Genomic DNA, 17,774 nt, shown 5'->3' with positions numbered 1-17,774 from the left:
AGGCTGAACAGCTCACTATAATTAATATAACTAAATGATAATGTCAACTATAGCCTACGGTACCAGGCTGAACAGCTCACTATAATGAATATAACTAAATGATAATGTCAACTATAGCCTACGGTACCAGGCTGAACAGCTCACGATAATGAATATAACTAAATGATAATGTCAACTATAGCCTACGGTACCAGGCTGAACAGCTCACGATAATGAATATAACTAAATGATAATGTCAACTATAGCCTACGGTACCAGGCTGAACAGCTCACTATAATGAATATAACTAAATGATAATGTCAACTATAGCCTACGGTACCAGGCTGAACAGCTCACTATAATGAATATAACTAAATGATCACAGAATATACTAAATCATATGTTACAGCCTACGGTACCATCCTGACAAGCTCTACTCACTCCTCATGGAGCCTTCATCGTTGTCCTCCTCCTCATCATCACTGTTGATGACCATAGTTCCCAGGTCTGCCTCTAACATGGTGCTGCCGTGCTCTATCATGGTCTGAGCTCCGTCGCTCATGGTGCTGGCAGCTCTCATGGTGCCAGCCCCCTCTGATCCAGACTTCACCATGGTGTGGGAGTCCACCTCCACCTCCTCTTCCTGGAGGCAGAGAGGACAGTCAGGTCAATCAAACTTATTATAAAGCCCTTTTTACATCAGCAGTGGGACAGTAAGGTACTAGGATTCATTCATACAAATACCCTCTAACTGCAGAAAGGGCAGGCCCAGCCCTGAGTTGTGTATAAGGTCATGTTACCTGGGAAATAAAATGTTACGTTCTAAGTATCAACTGCAAATATATCAAGTGTGTGCTGGCCCAGGGATGTAGCTCAGTTGGTAGAGCATGGCTTTTGCAACGCCAGGGTTGTGGGTTCGATTCCCACGGGGGAAAATAAAAAAATAATGTATGCACTCACTAACTGGAAGTGGCTCTGGATTAGAGCGTCTGCTAAATGACTCACTAACTGTAAGTGGCTCTGGATAAGAGCGTCTGCTAAATGACTCACTAACTGGAAGTGGCTCTGGATAAGAGCGTCTGCTAAATGACTCACTAACTGGAAGTGGCTCTGGATAAGAGCGTCTGCTAAATGACTCACTAACTGTAAGTGGCTCTGGATAAGAGCGTCTGCTAAATGACTCACTAACTGTAAGTGGCTCTGGATAAGAGCGTCTGCTAAATGACTCACTAACTGTAAGTGGCTCTGGATAAGAGCGTCTGCTAAATGACTCACTAACTGGAAGTGGCTCTGGATAAGAGCGTCTGCTAAATGACTCACTAACTGTAAGTGGCTCTGGATAAGAGCGTCTGCTAAATGACTCACTAACTGTAAGTGGCTCTGGATAAGAGCGTCTGCTAAATGACTCAATAACTGGAAGTGGCTCTGGATAAGAGCGTCTGCTAAATGACTCACTAACTGGAAGTGGCTCTGGATAAGAGCGTCTGCTAAATGACTCAATAACTGGAAGTGGCTCTGGATAAGAGCGTCTGCTAAATGACTCAATAACTGGAAGTGGCTCTGGATAAGAGCGTCTGCTAAATGACTCACTAACTGTAAGTGGCTCTGGATAAGAGTGTCGGCTAAATGACTCAAATGTAAATGTAAAAAAATTTGAGTTCCAGACACTTGTAGAATCTGTGCCATGGAGCACTGAAGGAGTTCTGGCTCGTGGTGGCCCAATGCCCGGTTCTGGCTCATGGTGGCCCAACGCCCGGTTCTGGCTCATGGTGGCCCAACGCCCTGTTCTGGCCCAACGCCCTGTTCTGGCCCAACGCCCTGTTCTGGCCCAACGCCCGGTTCTGGCTCATGGTGGCCCAACGCCCTGTTCTGGGCCAACGCCCTGTTCTGGCCCAACACCCTGTTCTGGGCCATGGTGGCCCAACGCCCTGTTCTGGCCCAACGCCCTGTTCTGGCCCAACGCCCGGTTCTGGCTCATGGTGGCCCAACGCCCTGTTCTGGCCCAACGCCCTGTTCTGGGCCATGGTGGCCCAACGCCCTGTTCTGGCCCAACGCCCTGTTCTGGGCCATGGTGGCCCAACGTCCTGTTCTGGCTCATGGTGGCCCAATGCCCTGTTCTGGCTCATGGTGGCCCAACGCCCTGTTCTGGCCCAACGCCCTGTTCTGACTCATGGTGGCCCAACGCCCTGTTCTGGCCCAACGCCCTGTTCTGGCCCAACGCCCTGTTCTGGCCCAACGCCCTGTTCTGGCTCATGGTGGCCCAACGCCCTGTTCTGGCCCATGGTGGCCCAACGCCCTGTTCTGGCCCAACGCCCTGTTCTGGCCCAACGCCCTGTTCTGGCTCATGGTGGCCCAACGCCCTGTTCTGGCCCATGGTGGCCCAACGCCCTGTTCTGGCCCAACGCCCTGTTCTGGCCCAACGCCCTGTTCTGGCCCAACGCCCTGTTCTGGCCCAACGCCCTGTTCTGGCTCATGGTGGCCCAATGCCCTGTTCTGGCCCATGGTGGCCCAACGCCCTGTTCTGGCCCAACGCCCTGTTCTGGCCCAACGCCCTGTTCTGGCCCAACGCCCTGTTCTGGCCCAACGCCCTGTTAAGACACTATGTTGGTGTTTCCTTTATTTTGGCAGTTACCTGTAGCTTCTATGTGAAGCAAGTGCCGAGGTCAGCTGTTGTCGTCTGGCTCTAGCTAATGGCTGCAGTCGTTAGTGTAAACCTTCCATGACCAAATGAAGATACCTTTCTTTGCCTGTTCAGCTGACTGACGTTAGCTAACTATTAATAAGAGAAGTTTCATTGGTGTCATATTGGCTTAGATGTGGTGGTAGGAATATTTCAATTTAACGCTGAGCATCAACCAATCCCTACTTGTAGTAGTGACTATCATCAGGACCATAATGCACCTAGAAGACGAGCCATTAAGGCAGCTTGGTGTATATGTCTGCACCCAGCTGCTTTAATGGCTGTGTCCATAGATCCCAGACTAGACTATACGTACAGAGTCCTCCTCCTCCAGCTCTCTCTGCTGCTCCTGCTGTCTCTTAGCCTTCATCTCCATGGACTCAGTGATCAGGTCTCTCAGGATGGTGACTGGCTTGGCTGCCGTGATGAACGGATGCTACAGGAGAGATGGAGAGGAGGAAGTCAGTCAGTTGATGAAGCTCCACATGCCTGACAGTGGTTTTATATGTTGGTAGACGAAGTGACATCACAGACAGTCAAATGGCAAGGTGCTACGAGAAGATGAGCTGGACAAGATGACAGACTGTGTTTTTATACGAATATACAGGAGTCTGTCTGCCTGTCTGTCTGTCTGTCCCACCTGTAGTAGTCGTCTGTCTGTCTGTCTGTCTGCCTGTCTGTCTGTCTGCCACCTGTAGTAGTCGTCTGTCTGTCTGTCCGTCCGTCTGTCTCTCACCTGTAGTAGTCGTCTGTCTGTCTGTATGTCCGTCTGTCTCTCACCTGTAGTAGTCGTCTGTCTGTCTGTCCCACCTGTAGTTGTCTGTCTGTCTGTCTGTCTGTCTGTCTGCCTGTCTGCCTGTCTGCCTGTCTGTCTGCCTGTCTGTCTGCCTGTCTGCCTCTCACCTGTAGTAGCAGTGTGGCTGTAGCTCTCTGTTCTGGGTTCTTCACCAGACATTTCTTTACAAAGTGTGTGAAGTCGTCTGTCCACAGCTCAGGCTTCCTGAACGTAGGAGGTGGGTTGGTTGGGATCATGAAAATAGCCTGATAGAGAGAGAGAGAGAGAACACCTGGTGAAGCAGGTAGCATGAAGACCTCTGGAAACCCTAATGAATGGGATGAAGACCTCTGGAAACCCTAATGAATGGGATGAAGACCTCTGGAAACCCTAATGAATGGGATGGAAGACCTCTGGAAACCCTAATGAATGGTATGAAGACCTCTGGAAACCCTAATGAATGGTATGAAGACCTCTGGAAACCCTAATGAATGTCTACTGACTGCTTGGTATGGCAACTGCAAGGCAGCCAACCGTAAGGCAGCCAACCGCAAGGCAGCCAACCGCAAGGCGCTACAGAGGGTGGTGAGTACGGCCCAGTACATCACTGGGGCCGAGCTCCCAGCCATCCAGGACCTCTATACCAGGCGGTGTCAGTGGAAGGTCCAAAAATGGTCAAAGACTCCAGCCACCCAAGTCATAAACTGTTCTGTGTGCTACCGCACGGCAAGCGGTACCGCTGCACTGGAAGTCTGGAATCAACAGGACCCTGAACAGCTTCTACCCCTATGCCAAAAGACTGCTAAACAAGACTGTTAAATAGCTAATGAAATGGCTACCAGGACTACCCTAACCCTACCCTAACCACCCTAACCTAACCCTAACAACCCTAACCCTAACTACCCTACCCCTAACTACCCTAACCACCCTAACCCTAACTACCCTAACCACCCTAACCCTAACTACCCTAAGCCTAAATACCCTAACTACCCTAACCCTAACCACCCTAACCCTAACTACCCTAACCCTCCTAACTACCCTACCCACCCTAACCACCCTAACCCTAACTACCCTAACCACCCTAACTACCCTAACCACCCTAACCCTAACTACCCTAACCCTCCTAACTACCCTACCCCTAACTACCCTAACCACCCTAACCCTAACTACCCTAACTACCCTAACCACCCTAACCCTAACTACCCTAACCACCCTAACTACCCTAACCACCCTAATCCTAACTACCCTAACCCTCCTAACTACCCTAACCCTAACTACCCTAACCCTAACCACCCTAACCCTAACTACCCTAACCACCCTAACCCTCCTAACTACCCTAACTACGCTAACCCTCCTAACTACCCTAACCCTAACCCTCCTAACTACCCTAACCCTAACTACCCTAACCCTCCTAACTACCCTAACCCTAACTACCCTAACCCTAACTACCCTAACCCTCCTAACTACCCTAACCCTAACTACCCTAACCCTCCTAACTACCCTAACCCTAACCCTCCTAACTACCCTAACCCTAACTACCCTAACCCTCCTAACTACCCTAACCCTAACTACCCTAACCCTCCTAACCCTCCTAACTACCCTAACCCTCCTAACTACCCTAACCCTCCTAACTACCCTAACCCTCCTAACTACCCTAACCCTCCTAACTACCCTAACCCTCCTAACTACCCTAACCCTCCTAACTACCCTAACCCTCCTAACTACCCTAACCCTCCTAACTACCCTAACCCTCCTAACTACCCTAACCCTCCTAACTACCCTAACCCTCCTAACTACCCTAACCCTCCTAACTACCCTAACCCTCCTAACTACCCTAACCCTCCTAACTACCCTAACCCTAACTACCCTAACCCTAACTACCCTAACCCTCCTAACTACCCTAACCCTCCTAACTACCCTAACCCTCCTAACTACCCTAACCCTCCTAACTACCCTAACCCTCCTAACTACCCTAACCCTCCTAACTACCCTAACCCTCCTAACTACCCTAACCCTAACTACCCTAACCCTCCTAACTACGCTAACCCTCCTAACTACCCTAACCCTAACTACCCTAACCCTCCTAACTACCCTAACCCTCCTAACTACCCTAACCCTCCTAACTACCCTAACCCTCCTAACTACCCTAACCCTCCTAACTACCCTAACCCTCCTAACTACCCTAACCCTCCTAACTACCCTAACCCTCCTAACTACCCTAACCCTCCTAACTACCCTAACCCTCCTAACTACCCTAACCCTCCTAACTACCCTAACCCTAACTACCCTAACCCTCCTAACTACCCTAACCCTAACTACCCTAACCCTCCTAACTACCCTAACCCTAACTACCCTAACCCTCCTAACTACCCTAACCCTAACTACCCTAACCCTAACTACCCTAACCCTCCTAACTACCCTAACCCTAACTACCCTAACCCTCCTAACTACCCTAACCCTCCTAACTACCCTAACCCTCCTAACTACCCTAACCCTCCTAACTACCCTAACCCTAACTACCCTAACCCTCCTAACTACCCTAACCCTCCTAACTACCCTAACCCTCCTAACTACCCTAACCCTCCTAACTACCCTAACCCTCCTAACTACCCTACCTGCATTTAGCCTTTCATCCACTTACTCTCTTGCACTGACTCCACCCACACACACTGGACTCCACCCACACACACACTGGACTCCACCCACACGTACTTACACTGACACCCCAACACACACAACATACGTCCACACACACAACATGCACACACATGCATACTGACGCCTCACACAGTCATCACATACGCTGCTGCTACTGTCTATCATGTGGCCTAGTCACTTTATCCCCACCTATATGTACATATCTCCCTCAATTACCTCGTACCCCTGCACATCGACTCGGTACTGATACTCCCTGTATACAGCCATGTTATTACCTGGTACTTCCTGTATACAGCCATGTTATTACCTGGTACTTCCTGTATACAGCCATGTTATTACCTGGTACTTCCTGTATACAGCCATGTTATTACCTGGTACTTCCTGTATACAGCCATGTTATTACCTGGTACTTCCTGTATACAGCCATGTTATTACCTGGTACTTCCTGTATACAGCCATGTTATTACCTGGTACTTCCTGTATACAGCCATATTATTACCTGGTACTTCCTGTATACAGCCATGTTATTACCTGGTACTTCCTGTATACAGCCATGTTATTACCTGGTACTTCCTGTATACAGCCATGTTATTACCTGGTACTTCCTGTATACAGCCATGTTATTACCTGGTACTTCCTGTATACAGCCATGTTATTACCTGGTACTTCCTGTATACAGCCATGTTATTACCTGGTACTTCCTGTATACAGCCATGTTATTACCTGGTACTTCCTGTATACAGCCATGTTATTACCTGGTACTTCCTGTATACAGCCATGTTATTACTTGGTACTTCCTGTATACAGCCATGTTATTACCTGGTACTTCCTGTATACAGCCATGTTATTACCTGGTACTTCCTGTATACAGCCATGTTATTTTTACTCGTTATTGTTATTCATGCTGTATCTATTCCTCGTGTCATTATTTATATATTTTTATTTTTTCTCTAACTCTGCATTGTTGAAAAAGGACCCGTCAGTCAGCAGTTCACTGTTAGTTTCCACCTGTTGTCTACGAAGCATATGACAAATAATATTAGATTTCGATTTTTGGATTTTACCAAAACCTTTGGTTCTGAGACATCCAGGTGTTTGTGGAGTATTCCAGATTTCAATTTTTCAGGTAGAGTCATTAGCTAGGTAGAGTCATTAGCTAGGTAGAGTCATTAGCTAGGTATAGCCATTAGCTAGGTAGAGTCATTAGCTAGGTAGAGTCATTAGCTAGGTAGAGTCATTAGCTAGGTAGAGTCATTAGCTAGGTAGAGTCATTAGCTAGGTAGAGTCATTAGCTAGGTAGAGTCATTAGCTAGGTAGAGTCATTAGCTAGGTAGAGTCATTAGCTAGGTAGAGTCATTAGCTAGGTAGAGTCATTAGCTAGGTAGAGTCATTAGCTAGGTAGAGTCATTAGCTAGGTAGAGTCATTAGCTAGGTATAGTCATTAGCTAGGTATAGTCATTAGCTAGGTAGAGTCATTAGCTAGGTAGAGTCATTAGCTAGGTAGAGTCATTAGCTAGGTAGAGTCATTAGCTAGGTAGAGTCATTAGCTAGGTATAGTCATTAGCTAGGTAGAGTCATTAGCTAGGTAGAGTCATTAGCTAGGTAGTCATTAGCTAGGTATAGTCATTAGCTAGGTAGAGTCATTAGCTAGGTAGAGTCATTAGCTAGGTAGAGTCATTAGCTAGGTAGAGTCATTAGCTAGGTAGAGTCATTAGCTAGGTAGAGTCATTAGCTAGGTAGAGTCATTAGCTAGGTAGAGTCATTAGCTAGGTAGAGTCATTAGCTAGGTAGAGTCATTAGCTAGGTAGAGTCATTAGCTAGGTAGAGTCATTAGCTAGGTAGAGTCATTAGCTAGGTAGAGTCATTAGCTAGGTAGAGTCATTAGCTAGGTAGAGTCATTAGCTAGGTAGAGTCATTAGCTAGGTATAGTCATTAGCTAGGTATAGTCATTAGCTAGGTAGAGTCATTAGCTAGGTAGAGTCATTAGCTAGGTAGAGTCATTAGCTAGGTAGAGTCATTAGCTAGGTAGAGTCATTAGCTAGGTAGAGTCATTAGCTAGGTAGAGTCATTAGCTAGGTAGAGTCATTAGCTAGGTAGAGTCATTAGCTAGGTATAGTCATTAGCTAGGTAGAGTCATTAGCTAGGTAGAGTCATTAGCTAGGTAGAGTCATTAGCTAGGTAGAGTCATTAGCTAGGTAGAGTCATTAGCTAGGTAGAGTCATTAGCTAGGTAGAGTCATTAGCTAGGTATAGTCATTAGCTAGGTAGAGTCATTAGCTAGGTAGAGTCATTAGCTAGGTAGAGTCATTAGCTAGGTAGAGTCATTAGCTAGGTGAATTATAACCAACATGTAGACTAACCTCCCTGATCTGTCCTGCCCAGACTCACCCTCATGGGATGTATATCAGCGTAGGGAGGTTTTCCCTCAGCCATCTCTATAGAGGTGATGCCCAGGGACCAGATGTCTGCCACACAGTTATATCCTATCTCCTGGATGACCTCTGGAGCCATCCAGAACGGAGTCCCGATCACCGTGTTCCGCTTTGCCATCGTGTCCTAGACAGAATAATAAGAATATTATAAAATCTATATCTATATATATATATATATATATCTATCTATATCTATATATCTATATATCTATATATCTATATATATATATATATAAACTGATTCACTGCTACAATCACTACAATAAAGTCAAGATATAATCTACAGTGGGGATAAAAAGTATTTAGTCAGCCACCAATTGTGCAAGTTCTCCCATTTAAAAAGATGAGAGAGGCCTGTAATTTTCATCATAGGTACACGTCAACTATGACAGACAAAATGAGAGAAAAAAATCCAGAAAATCACATTGTAGGATTTTTAATGAATTGATTTGCAAATTATGGTGGAAAATAAGTATTTGGTCAATAACAAAAGTTTCTCAATACTTTGTTATATACCCTTTGTTGGCAATGACACAGGTCAAACGTTTTCTGTAAGTCTTCACAAGGTTTTCACACACTGTTGCTGGTATTTTGGCCCATTCCTCCATGCAGATCTCCTCTAGAGCAGTGATGTTTTGGGGCTGTCGCTGGGCAACACGGACTTTCAACTCCCTCCAAAGATTTTCTATGGGGTTGAGATCTGGAGACTGGCTAGGCCACTCCAGGACCTTGAAATGCTTCTTACGAAGCCACTCCTTCGTTGCCCGGGTGGTGTGTTTGGGATCATTGTCGTGCTGAAAGACCCAGCCACGTTTCATCTTCAATGCCCTTGCTGATGGAAGGAGGTTTTCACTCAGAATCTCACAATACATGGCCCCATTCATTCTTTCCTTTACATGGATCAGTCGTCCTGGTCCCTTTGCAGAAAAACAGCCCCAAAGCATGATGTTTCCACCCCCATGCTTCACAGTAGGTATGGTGTTCTTTGGATGCAACTCAGCATTCTTTGTCCTCCAAACACGACGAGTTGAGTTTTTACCAAAAAGTTCTATTTTGGTTTCATCTGACATTCTCCCAATCCTCTTCTGGATCATCCAAATGCACTCTAGCAAACTTCAGATGGGCCTGGACATGTACTGGCTTAAGCAGGGGGACACGTCTGGCACTGCAGGATTTGAGTCCCTGGCGGCGTAGTGTGTTACTGATGGTAGGCTTTGTTACTTTGGTCACAGCTCTCTGCAGGTCATTCACTAGGTCCCCCCGTGTGGTTCTGGGATTTTTGCTCACCGTTCTTGTGATCATTTTGACCCCACGGGGTGAGATCTTGCGTGGAGCCCCAGATCGAGGGAGATTATCAGTGGTTTTGTATGTCTTCCATTTCCTAATAATTGCTCCCACAGTTGATTTCTTCAAACCAAGCTGCTTCCCTATTGCAGATTCAGTCTTCCCAGCCTGGTGCAGGTGTACAATTTTGTTTCTGGTGTCCTTTGACAGCTCTTTGGTCTTGGCCATAGTGGAGTTTGGAGTGTGACTGTTTGAGGTTGTGGACAGGTGTCTTTTATACTGATAACAAGTTCAAACAGGTGCCATTAATACAGGTAACGAGTGGAGGACAGAGGAGCCTCCTAAAGAAGAAGTTACAGGTCTGTGAGAGCCAGAAATCTTGCTTGTTTGTAGGTGACCAAATACTTATTTTCCACCATAATTTGCAAATAAATTCATTAAAAATCCTACAATGTGATTTTCTGGATTTTTTTCCCTCAATTTGTCTGTCATAGTTGACGTGTACCTATGATGAAAATTACAGGCCTCTCTCATCTTTTTAAGTGGGAGAACTTGCACAACTGGTGGCTGACTAAATACTTTTTTCCCCCACTGTATATATAAACTGATTCACTGCTACAATCACTACAATAAAGTCAAGATAATCTATATATAAACTGAGTCAAGGTAATAAGATCTCCTGATAAAACTGACACCAGATTACATCGTCAGACAGTCAGAATTCACTTCAGCGAGAGAGTTGAAGACAGACAGGCAGACAGGCAGGCAGGCAGGCAGACAGGCAGACAGACAGGCAGGCAGGCAGACAGGCAGGCAGACAGGCAGACATACCGTGAGTTGTCCCGCTACTCCAAAGTCAGCCAGCTTGGCATGGCCGTCTGTGTTGAGGAGAATGTTGCCTGCCTTGATGTCTCTGTGGATCTTCCTCATGAAATGCAGATACTCCAGACCTTTCAATGTGGACTTGAGGATGGTGGCTATCTCATCCTCTGTGAGCTATACAAGAGGAGATTATAGAAATGATTCATTCTGATAATTCAGTAGTCTATGAATACACATTCAAAACATGAGCAATGAATGAATGAGCAGTATGGAAAATGTATGCACTCACTAACTGTAAGTCGCTCTGGATAAGAGCGTCTGCTAAATGACTCAAATGTAAAATGTAATGGTAAAAGGTTACTGAAGCACCAAAGGTAATCTTCATTCCCACACTGAGACAATATACTGACCGTCTTGTTGCGTAGTCTGATGATGTCTGAAACAGAGCCGGCTCCACAGTACTCCATCACTATCCACAGGTCTGTGTTCTTAAAGTAGCTGCCATAGTACTTCACCACATAGGGACTGGACATGGGAATAAAAGGCAGTGAACAAACACATGTTGGTGAACTTAGGTGTGCAAACAGAGTGTGGTACTGGATGCAGTATATTGAAGATAGTCACGGGATTACGGAGGAGGAGACTATTCTCCTCCCACAGCCTCTGGAGACCTGCTAGCTCTGCCTGATGAAAGTCTGGCCCAGAGAGTCTCACAGCCTCTGGAGACATGCTAGCTCTGCCTGATGAAAGTCTGGCCCAGAGAGTCTCACAGCCTCTGGAGACATGCTAGCTCTGCCTGATGAAAGTCTGGCCCAGAGAATCTCACAGCCTCTGGAGACATGCTAGCTCTGCCTGATGAAAGTCTGGCCCAGAGAGTCTCACAGCCTCTGGAGACATGCTAGCTCTGCCTGATGAAAGTCTGGCCCAGAGAGTCTCACAGCCTCTGGAGACATGCTAGCTCTGCCTGATGAAAGTCTGGCCCAGAGAGTCTCACAGCCTCTGGAGACATGCTAGCTCTGCCTGATGAAAGTCTGGCCCAGAGAGTCTCACAGCCTCTGGAGCCATTCTAGCTCTGCCTGATGAAAGTCTGGCCCAGAGAGTCTCACAGCCTCTGGAGCCATTCTAGCTCTGCCTGATGAAAGTCTGGCCCAGAGAGTCTCACAGCCTCTGGAGACATGCTAGCTCTGCCTGATGAAAGTCTGGCCCAGAGAGTCTCACAGCCTCTGGAGACATGCTAGCTCTGCCTGATGAAAGTCTGGCCCAGAGAGTCTCACAGCCTCTGGAGACCTGCTAGCTCTGCCTGATGAAAGTCTGGCCCAGAGAGTCTCACAGCCTCTGGAGACATGCTAGCTCTGCCTGATGAAAGTCTGGCCCAGAGAGTCTCACAGCCTCTGGAGACATGCTAGCTCTGCCTGATGAAAGTCTGGCCCAGAGAGTCTCACAGCCTCTGGAGACATGCTAGCTCTGCCTGATGAAAGTCTGGCCCAGAGAGTCTCACAGCCTCTGGAGACCTGCTAGCTCTGCCTGATGAAAGTCTGGCCCAGAGAGTCTCACAGCCTCTGGAGACATGCTAGCTCTGCCTGATGAAAGTCTGGCCCAGAGAGTCTCACAGCCTCTGGAGACATGCTAGCTCTGCCTGATGAAAGTCTGGCCCAGAGAGTCTCACAGCCTCTGGAGACATGCTAGCTCTGCCTGATGAAAGTCTGGCCCAGAGAGTCTCACAGCCTCTGGAGACATGCTAGCTCTCCCTGATGAAAGTCTGGCCCAGAGAGTCTCACAGCCTCTGGAGACATGCTAGCTCTGCCTGATGAAAGTCTGGCCCAGAGAGTCTCACAGCCTCTGGAGACATGCTAGCTCTGCCTGATGAAAGTCTGGCCCAGAGAGTCTCACAGCCTCTGGAGCCATTCTAGCTCTGCCTGATGAAAGTCTCTCATACATACAGAGTACCTGTCACACTGCTGCATGATGGATATCTCCTTGATGATCTCCTGGAGGTCTGACTCAACAGGCACCTGTTTGATAGCCACCACCTGGCCCGACTCCTTATGGATGGCTTTAAACACACTGCCATAGGACCTGGAGGAGATAGAGAAAGACAGTGGAAATGATGCACTGAGTACCAAAGACCAGGGCCCAGATTCACAAAACACTTCTTATGCAAAAATTATTATTATTATTATTATTATAAAAACTTAAACTTCTTAAGAAAAAAATACAAAGTTCATAAGATAGTTTGTTAGTGAAATTCCTCAACAATATCTTAAGATACATATTAGTGGTTCCATCAGCTGTTGCATAAGTAATCTAGTCATTATTATAATGTCAATTTACATGAACATCGCTTTACTTTCATTATAAGTGTTATTCAGGTTATAATGCTGTCAGAAGATGAATGAATATTCTCACCCTTCACCAAGTTTCTCCAGAACATCAAAGACCTCCTCTGGTTGTTTTGTGAGACTGTCTTCACTCAGTTTCTTCAGCTTGCTGTGGAAACAGTTAGAGCATGAACCATAGAAATAGATTGATTAGAACAGCCATCCCCATTCAAATCAATGATGGCATAATGGGTGGACTGGCAGCCATTGAGTGTACCCATGCCTGGAAGTAAAAACAGGAAGTGTACCCTTTAATCTGCGCTGTGATTTGTTGAGTCAACAAAAAATACATTCCATGAGCTACATCAGTTAGCATCATTTGAATTAACATTCTACATTACCATGGCGATCCAGCATCAGTTGATAGAACATTTCAAATGAGTATGGAAATGATTGCATCACAATACCAGGCAGCCACTGCGAGAGTCCCCGTTAGTTTCCCAGTCAAATTGCCAGGGTTAGATGGTTCAAGCGCTTTCTATTCATTCAATTTCTATTAAATCAACACCATGACTGGGATTGTGGAACTGGATCTACATGGATTTTAATGTAATTTATGCCAAAGTAGCTAGCTAGCTTTTCAGGCAAAATGTAAAGATTACAAGAACGCATAATTTTCAGCTAACGTTAATGTTAGACCGTTTCTGTCTAGCTAGACAACTAGCTAGCTAACGGTAGCTAGCTAGCCGTTGGCTAAATGAAGGTAATTAGAAAATGTCTAGTTAGATAACTACAAGTCAAAGTGGTGAAGCTAACACTCTAGCTAGCTAGCTTATAAGAAATTACAAATATTGTTAGCAAACTTGCTAACGTGGCTAGCTGGTTAATGTAGCTACAGCCACAGATATAACGATATTTGCTACAGCTGTCAAGGCTACTTCATTTAGCTAGCTAGCTTCTACTTTCCAAGCCAACGTCCACATACCTTTTGGGCGCTGTCGGCTCCATGGTTTACAACTTCAGATAATCTCCCTGGAGTTTACAAACTCTGAAATATAACAAATGCAAACTAATATTCTCTGAAATATAACAAATTCAAACTAATATTCGGATATTTTCATTTTCTGTTGTCGTTGTTTTCAGGCAAGAGGGCCAGCTGTATCGTCAAAGATTCTTCTTCTTTAAGTTTTATTCCCGAATCGCAACCAACTGACTGGCGGATACACCGCCACCTACTGGACTGGACTGGAGTGTCAGGCTGGTCACGACCGATTCTTCTTCTTCTTCAGTGGGGTTTATCGGCGGTGATTCTTCTTCTTCTTCAGTGGGGTTTATCGGCGGTTGGCATCCAACGTTATGGTGCATTACCGCCACCTACCGTACTGGAGTGTGGGCAAGAGACAGGGATAAACTAAATCCAATCTGCCAGCCCCGTTTCTCTTAAAAAAATATAACACAATACTTGAGACTATATCTAATGACGTTCTACTCAATATACTCTTTAAACTAATTTCCTGTATCCCCTTCTCCCTCATACTAGATCTCATCCTCTCTCTTTCCCTCTGATACTGCCCACACTGTAGCAATACATGCTCCACAGTCTCTATTTCCTGACAATAATCACACTTTCCTGATGGATGCTTTCCTATCATGTTTAATGTCTTATTCAACTGGCTGTGTCCCACCCTTAATCTTGTAAAAATAGCCTCCTCTCTTCTGTCCCTTCCTGCCGTCCTCCCCTCCCCGACTTTCCTCTGTACTTGAAATAAATGCCTTCCCTTATTATCTCTACTCCACTGCTCCTGCCATATCTTCACCATCACTGTATATATGTTAATCTACTGCCTCGTTCCCCTCCACCCCCACATGGGCTGGGACCCAAGTAAATCTTATCTGAATACCCATCTGTTTAATCCTGCCATGGGTTTGTAGCACCTCATAAAGCAGGTCTTGTCTGCTATGTGAGCTAAAGGACTGGAGACTCATTAACACTGCACATGAATCAGAACAAATAACTACTCTGTCTGGTTTGACTTCCTCCACCCACTACAAGGCCAACAGTATGGCCATCAGCTCCACCCACTGCAAGGCCAACAGTATGGCCATCAGCTCCACCCACTACAAGGCCAACAGTATGGCCATCAGCTCCACCCACTGCAAGGCCAACAGTATGGCCATCAGCTCCACCCACTACAAGGCCAACAGTATGGCCATCAGCTCCACCCACTGCAAGGCCAACAGTATGGCCATCAGCTCCACCCACTGCAAGGCCAACAGTATGGCCATCAGCTCCACCCACTGCAAGGCCAACAGTATGGCCATCAGCTCCACCCACTGCAAGGCCAACAGTATGGCCATCAGCTCCACCCACTGCAAGGCCAACAGTATGGCCATCAGCTCCACCCACTGCAAGGCCAACAGTATGGCCATCAGCTCCACCCACTGCAAGGCCAACAGTATGGCCATCAGCTCCACCCACTGCAAGGCCAACAGTATGGCCATCAGCTCCACCCACTGCAAGGCCAACAGTATGGCCATCAGCTCCACCCACTGCAAGGCCAACAGTATGGCCATCAGCTCCGCCCACTGCAAGGCCAACAGTATGGCCATCAGCTCCACCCACTGCAAGGCCAACAGTATGGCCACCAGCTCCACCCACTGCAAGGCCAACAGTATGGCCATCAGCTCCACCCACTGCAAGGCCAACAGTATGGCCATCAGCTCCACCCACTGCAAGGCCAACAGTATGGCCATCAGCTCCACCCACTGCAAGGCCAACAGTATGGCCATCAGCTCCACCCACTGCAAGGCCAACAGTATGGCCATCAGCTCCACCCACTGCAAGGCCAACAGTATGGCCATCAGCTCCACCCACTGCAAGGCCAACAGTATGGCCATCAGCTCCGCCCACTGCAAGGCCAACAGTATGGCCATCAGCTCCGCCGTATATACAGCCAGATGATCTGTAATACGTTTCCTGACTTCCACCCCACATTCCTGCACTACAAATGCTGACCCAGTACATCCTGTCCTTGGATCTTTTGAACCATCTGTGTAAATGGCCACATAATCCTGATACACAGTTTCCAGACGTCTCTTAAAGAAATCAGATGGATCAACCCCCTCCCTATCTTTCTGTAGTCTCTCCAACACTTCTAGATAAACTACTGGAGGCGGGAGTAGCCAGGGTGGATTTACAGGAATAACTACCGTTGGACTAAACTCCCTTCCATACAGTCCCATCTCCTTCGCCTGGGTATTACCCACCCACCCAAAGCTTGTGTTCTGTCTTCACTCATGTTCCCAGCATGCCTGTAAAATCCCTTTCTCAGGATGAGACACCCCATGTCCCTGTAGGTTGACCCAGTAATTCATTGCCAGCTGCTGTCTCCTAATCTGCAATGGCATGTCCCCCATCTCCACCTGTAATGCAGCCACTGGGGACGTCCGAAACGCCCCACTACATATTCTGAGTCCTTGCCCCTGTATGACATCTAGCCTTTCCAGTGAGGTCCGGGCTGCCGAACCATACGCTATACTGCCATAGTCTATTACAGATCGGGTATCCCACCTATTCCTCTAACCTTCTCCTCCCCGTTTACTCATTGTTGTCACGACCCATCTATACCAGTATATTCTCTAAACTAACCCTGAATTTCTAATAAAATAAAATAATTCCCTACAAACCTCACTACTCCCATCACCCCCACCCAAAATACCACCCCCTCCCAATTCCCGTCCGACCTCTGACCCTGCCAAACAACCTCTCCCTTTCTACACCATACAGTTCACAAAATAATACACGTTCAACCATTTCCTCTACCATGTTTCCCTTTCAATTCCGTATGCCCTGATATCATCCTACAAAACATAACCTCCTCCCCTCTGTTCCCATTATATGACACTATCTCCCGTACAGATTTCCTTGTACTATAAACATATATGCCCTTACTACTGTCATCTCATTGTCTCTGCCAGCAATCTAACCACAATATTACTTTTCACTGCTCTTTTTGCTATTAAATCTACTATATCATGTCCATTAACTCCTGTATGAGCCGGAATCCAACAGAACTGGATTTCAATACCATTTATTTGTAATCTTTGTAACCCCAACAACAACAGCATCATTATTTCTAACCATAAATCCTCACTTTCTGACTTTCCAGATCTTAAACTACACAAAACGGATGCAGTCCCAACATATTACTACTCCTCTTAGTTGCACCTCCATTATCCATCACAACAATTTCTGCTGAATATACAGATAAATAATTTGTTAGTCTCTTGCATAGATTAACATGGATCTCAGGAATAAATCCACCCGCTCCTGTCTTCCCATTCATGAGATCCTTGGCACCATCTGTATACACCGCAAGACAAGAATAAAACGGACTAGTAATATATTGATCCACTATTGTTCCTACATGATCTTCTTCACACCACTGTTTATTTTCTTCTATCAGGCTAAGGTCAACATGTGGTCTTGTATAAAACCATGGTGACACATTTCCTATTGCCACAGACGGCCCTATAACAAGATCCCTGAGTCCATACTCATCAACCCCTTTCCAATCTCTGGCCCAAAACCGCTCTTTCGATATCGTTCATATTCCCAGCAGTCTTCCAATACTGTCAGTGTAGGATGATCTACCGTACTACCCTTCAGTCTTCCCAGAATGCCAGGGCTAGCTTAACTCTAAGGGATAGCTGCATTTCCCCAGTGTCTACTTGTAAATGGATAGCTGCATTTCCCCAGTGTCTACTTGTAAAGGGATAGCTGCATTTCCCCAGTGTCTACTTGTAAAGGGATAGCTGCATTTCCCC

At 46.5% G+C, this 17,774-nt stretch overlaps 1 protein-coding gene across 1 annotated transcript; it reads right to left on the bottom strand.

Moving 5' to 3' along the window:
• Positions 1-420: 420 nt before the first annotated feature.
• On the bottom strand, positions 421-14,130 carry stk3 (serine/threonine kinase 3; the record flags this gene model as incomplete). The annotated part of the gene is made up of 9 exons (XM_084192574.1): positions 13,933-14,130; positions 13,036-13,116; positions 12,577-12,705; positions 11,040-11,154; positions 10,639-10,803; positions 8,480-8,647; positions 3,563-3,700; positions 2,976-3,095; positions 421-622 (listed from the first exon to the last, which is right to left on the bottom strand). Coding segments are annotated over exons 1-9 (1,141 nt in total), but the record flags the coding sequence as incomplete, so codon positions are not given.
• Positions 14,131-17,774: the final 3,644 nt, after the last annotated feature.

Source organism: Coregonus lavaretus (genome assembly GCF_964263955.1).
Source record: "Coregonus lavaretus genome assembly, contig: HAP1_SCAFFOLD_307, whole genome shotgun sequence".
In the NCBI taxonomy this organism is placed as follows: domain Eukaryota; kingdom Metazoa; phylum Chordata; class Actinopteri; order Salmoniformes; family Salmonidae; genus Coregonus; species Coregonus lavaretus.
This window is presented reverse-complemented; position numbering and strand designations above follow the sequence as displayed.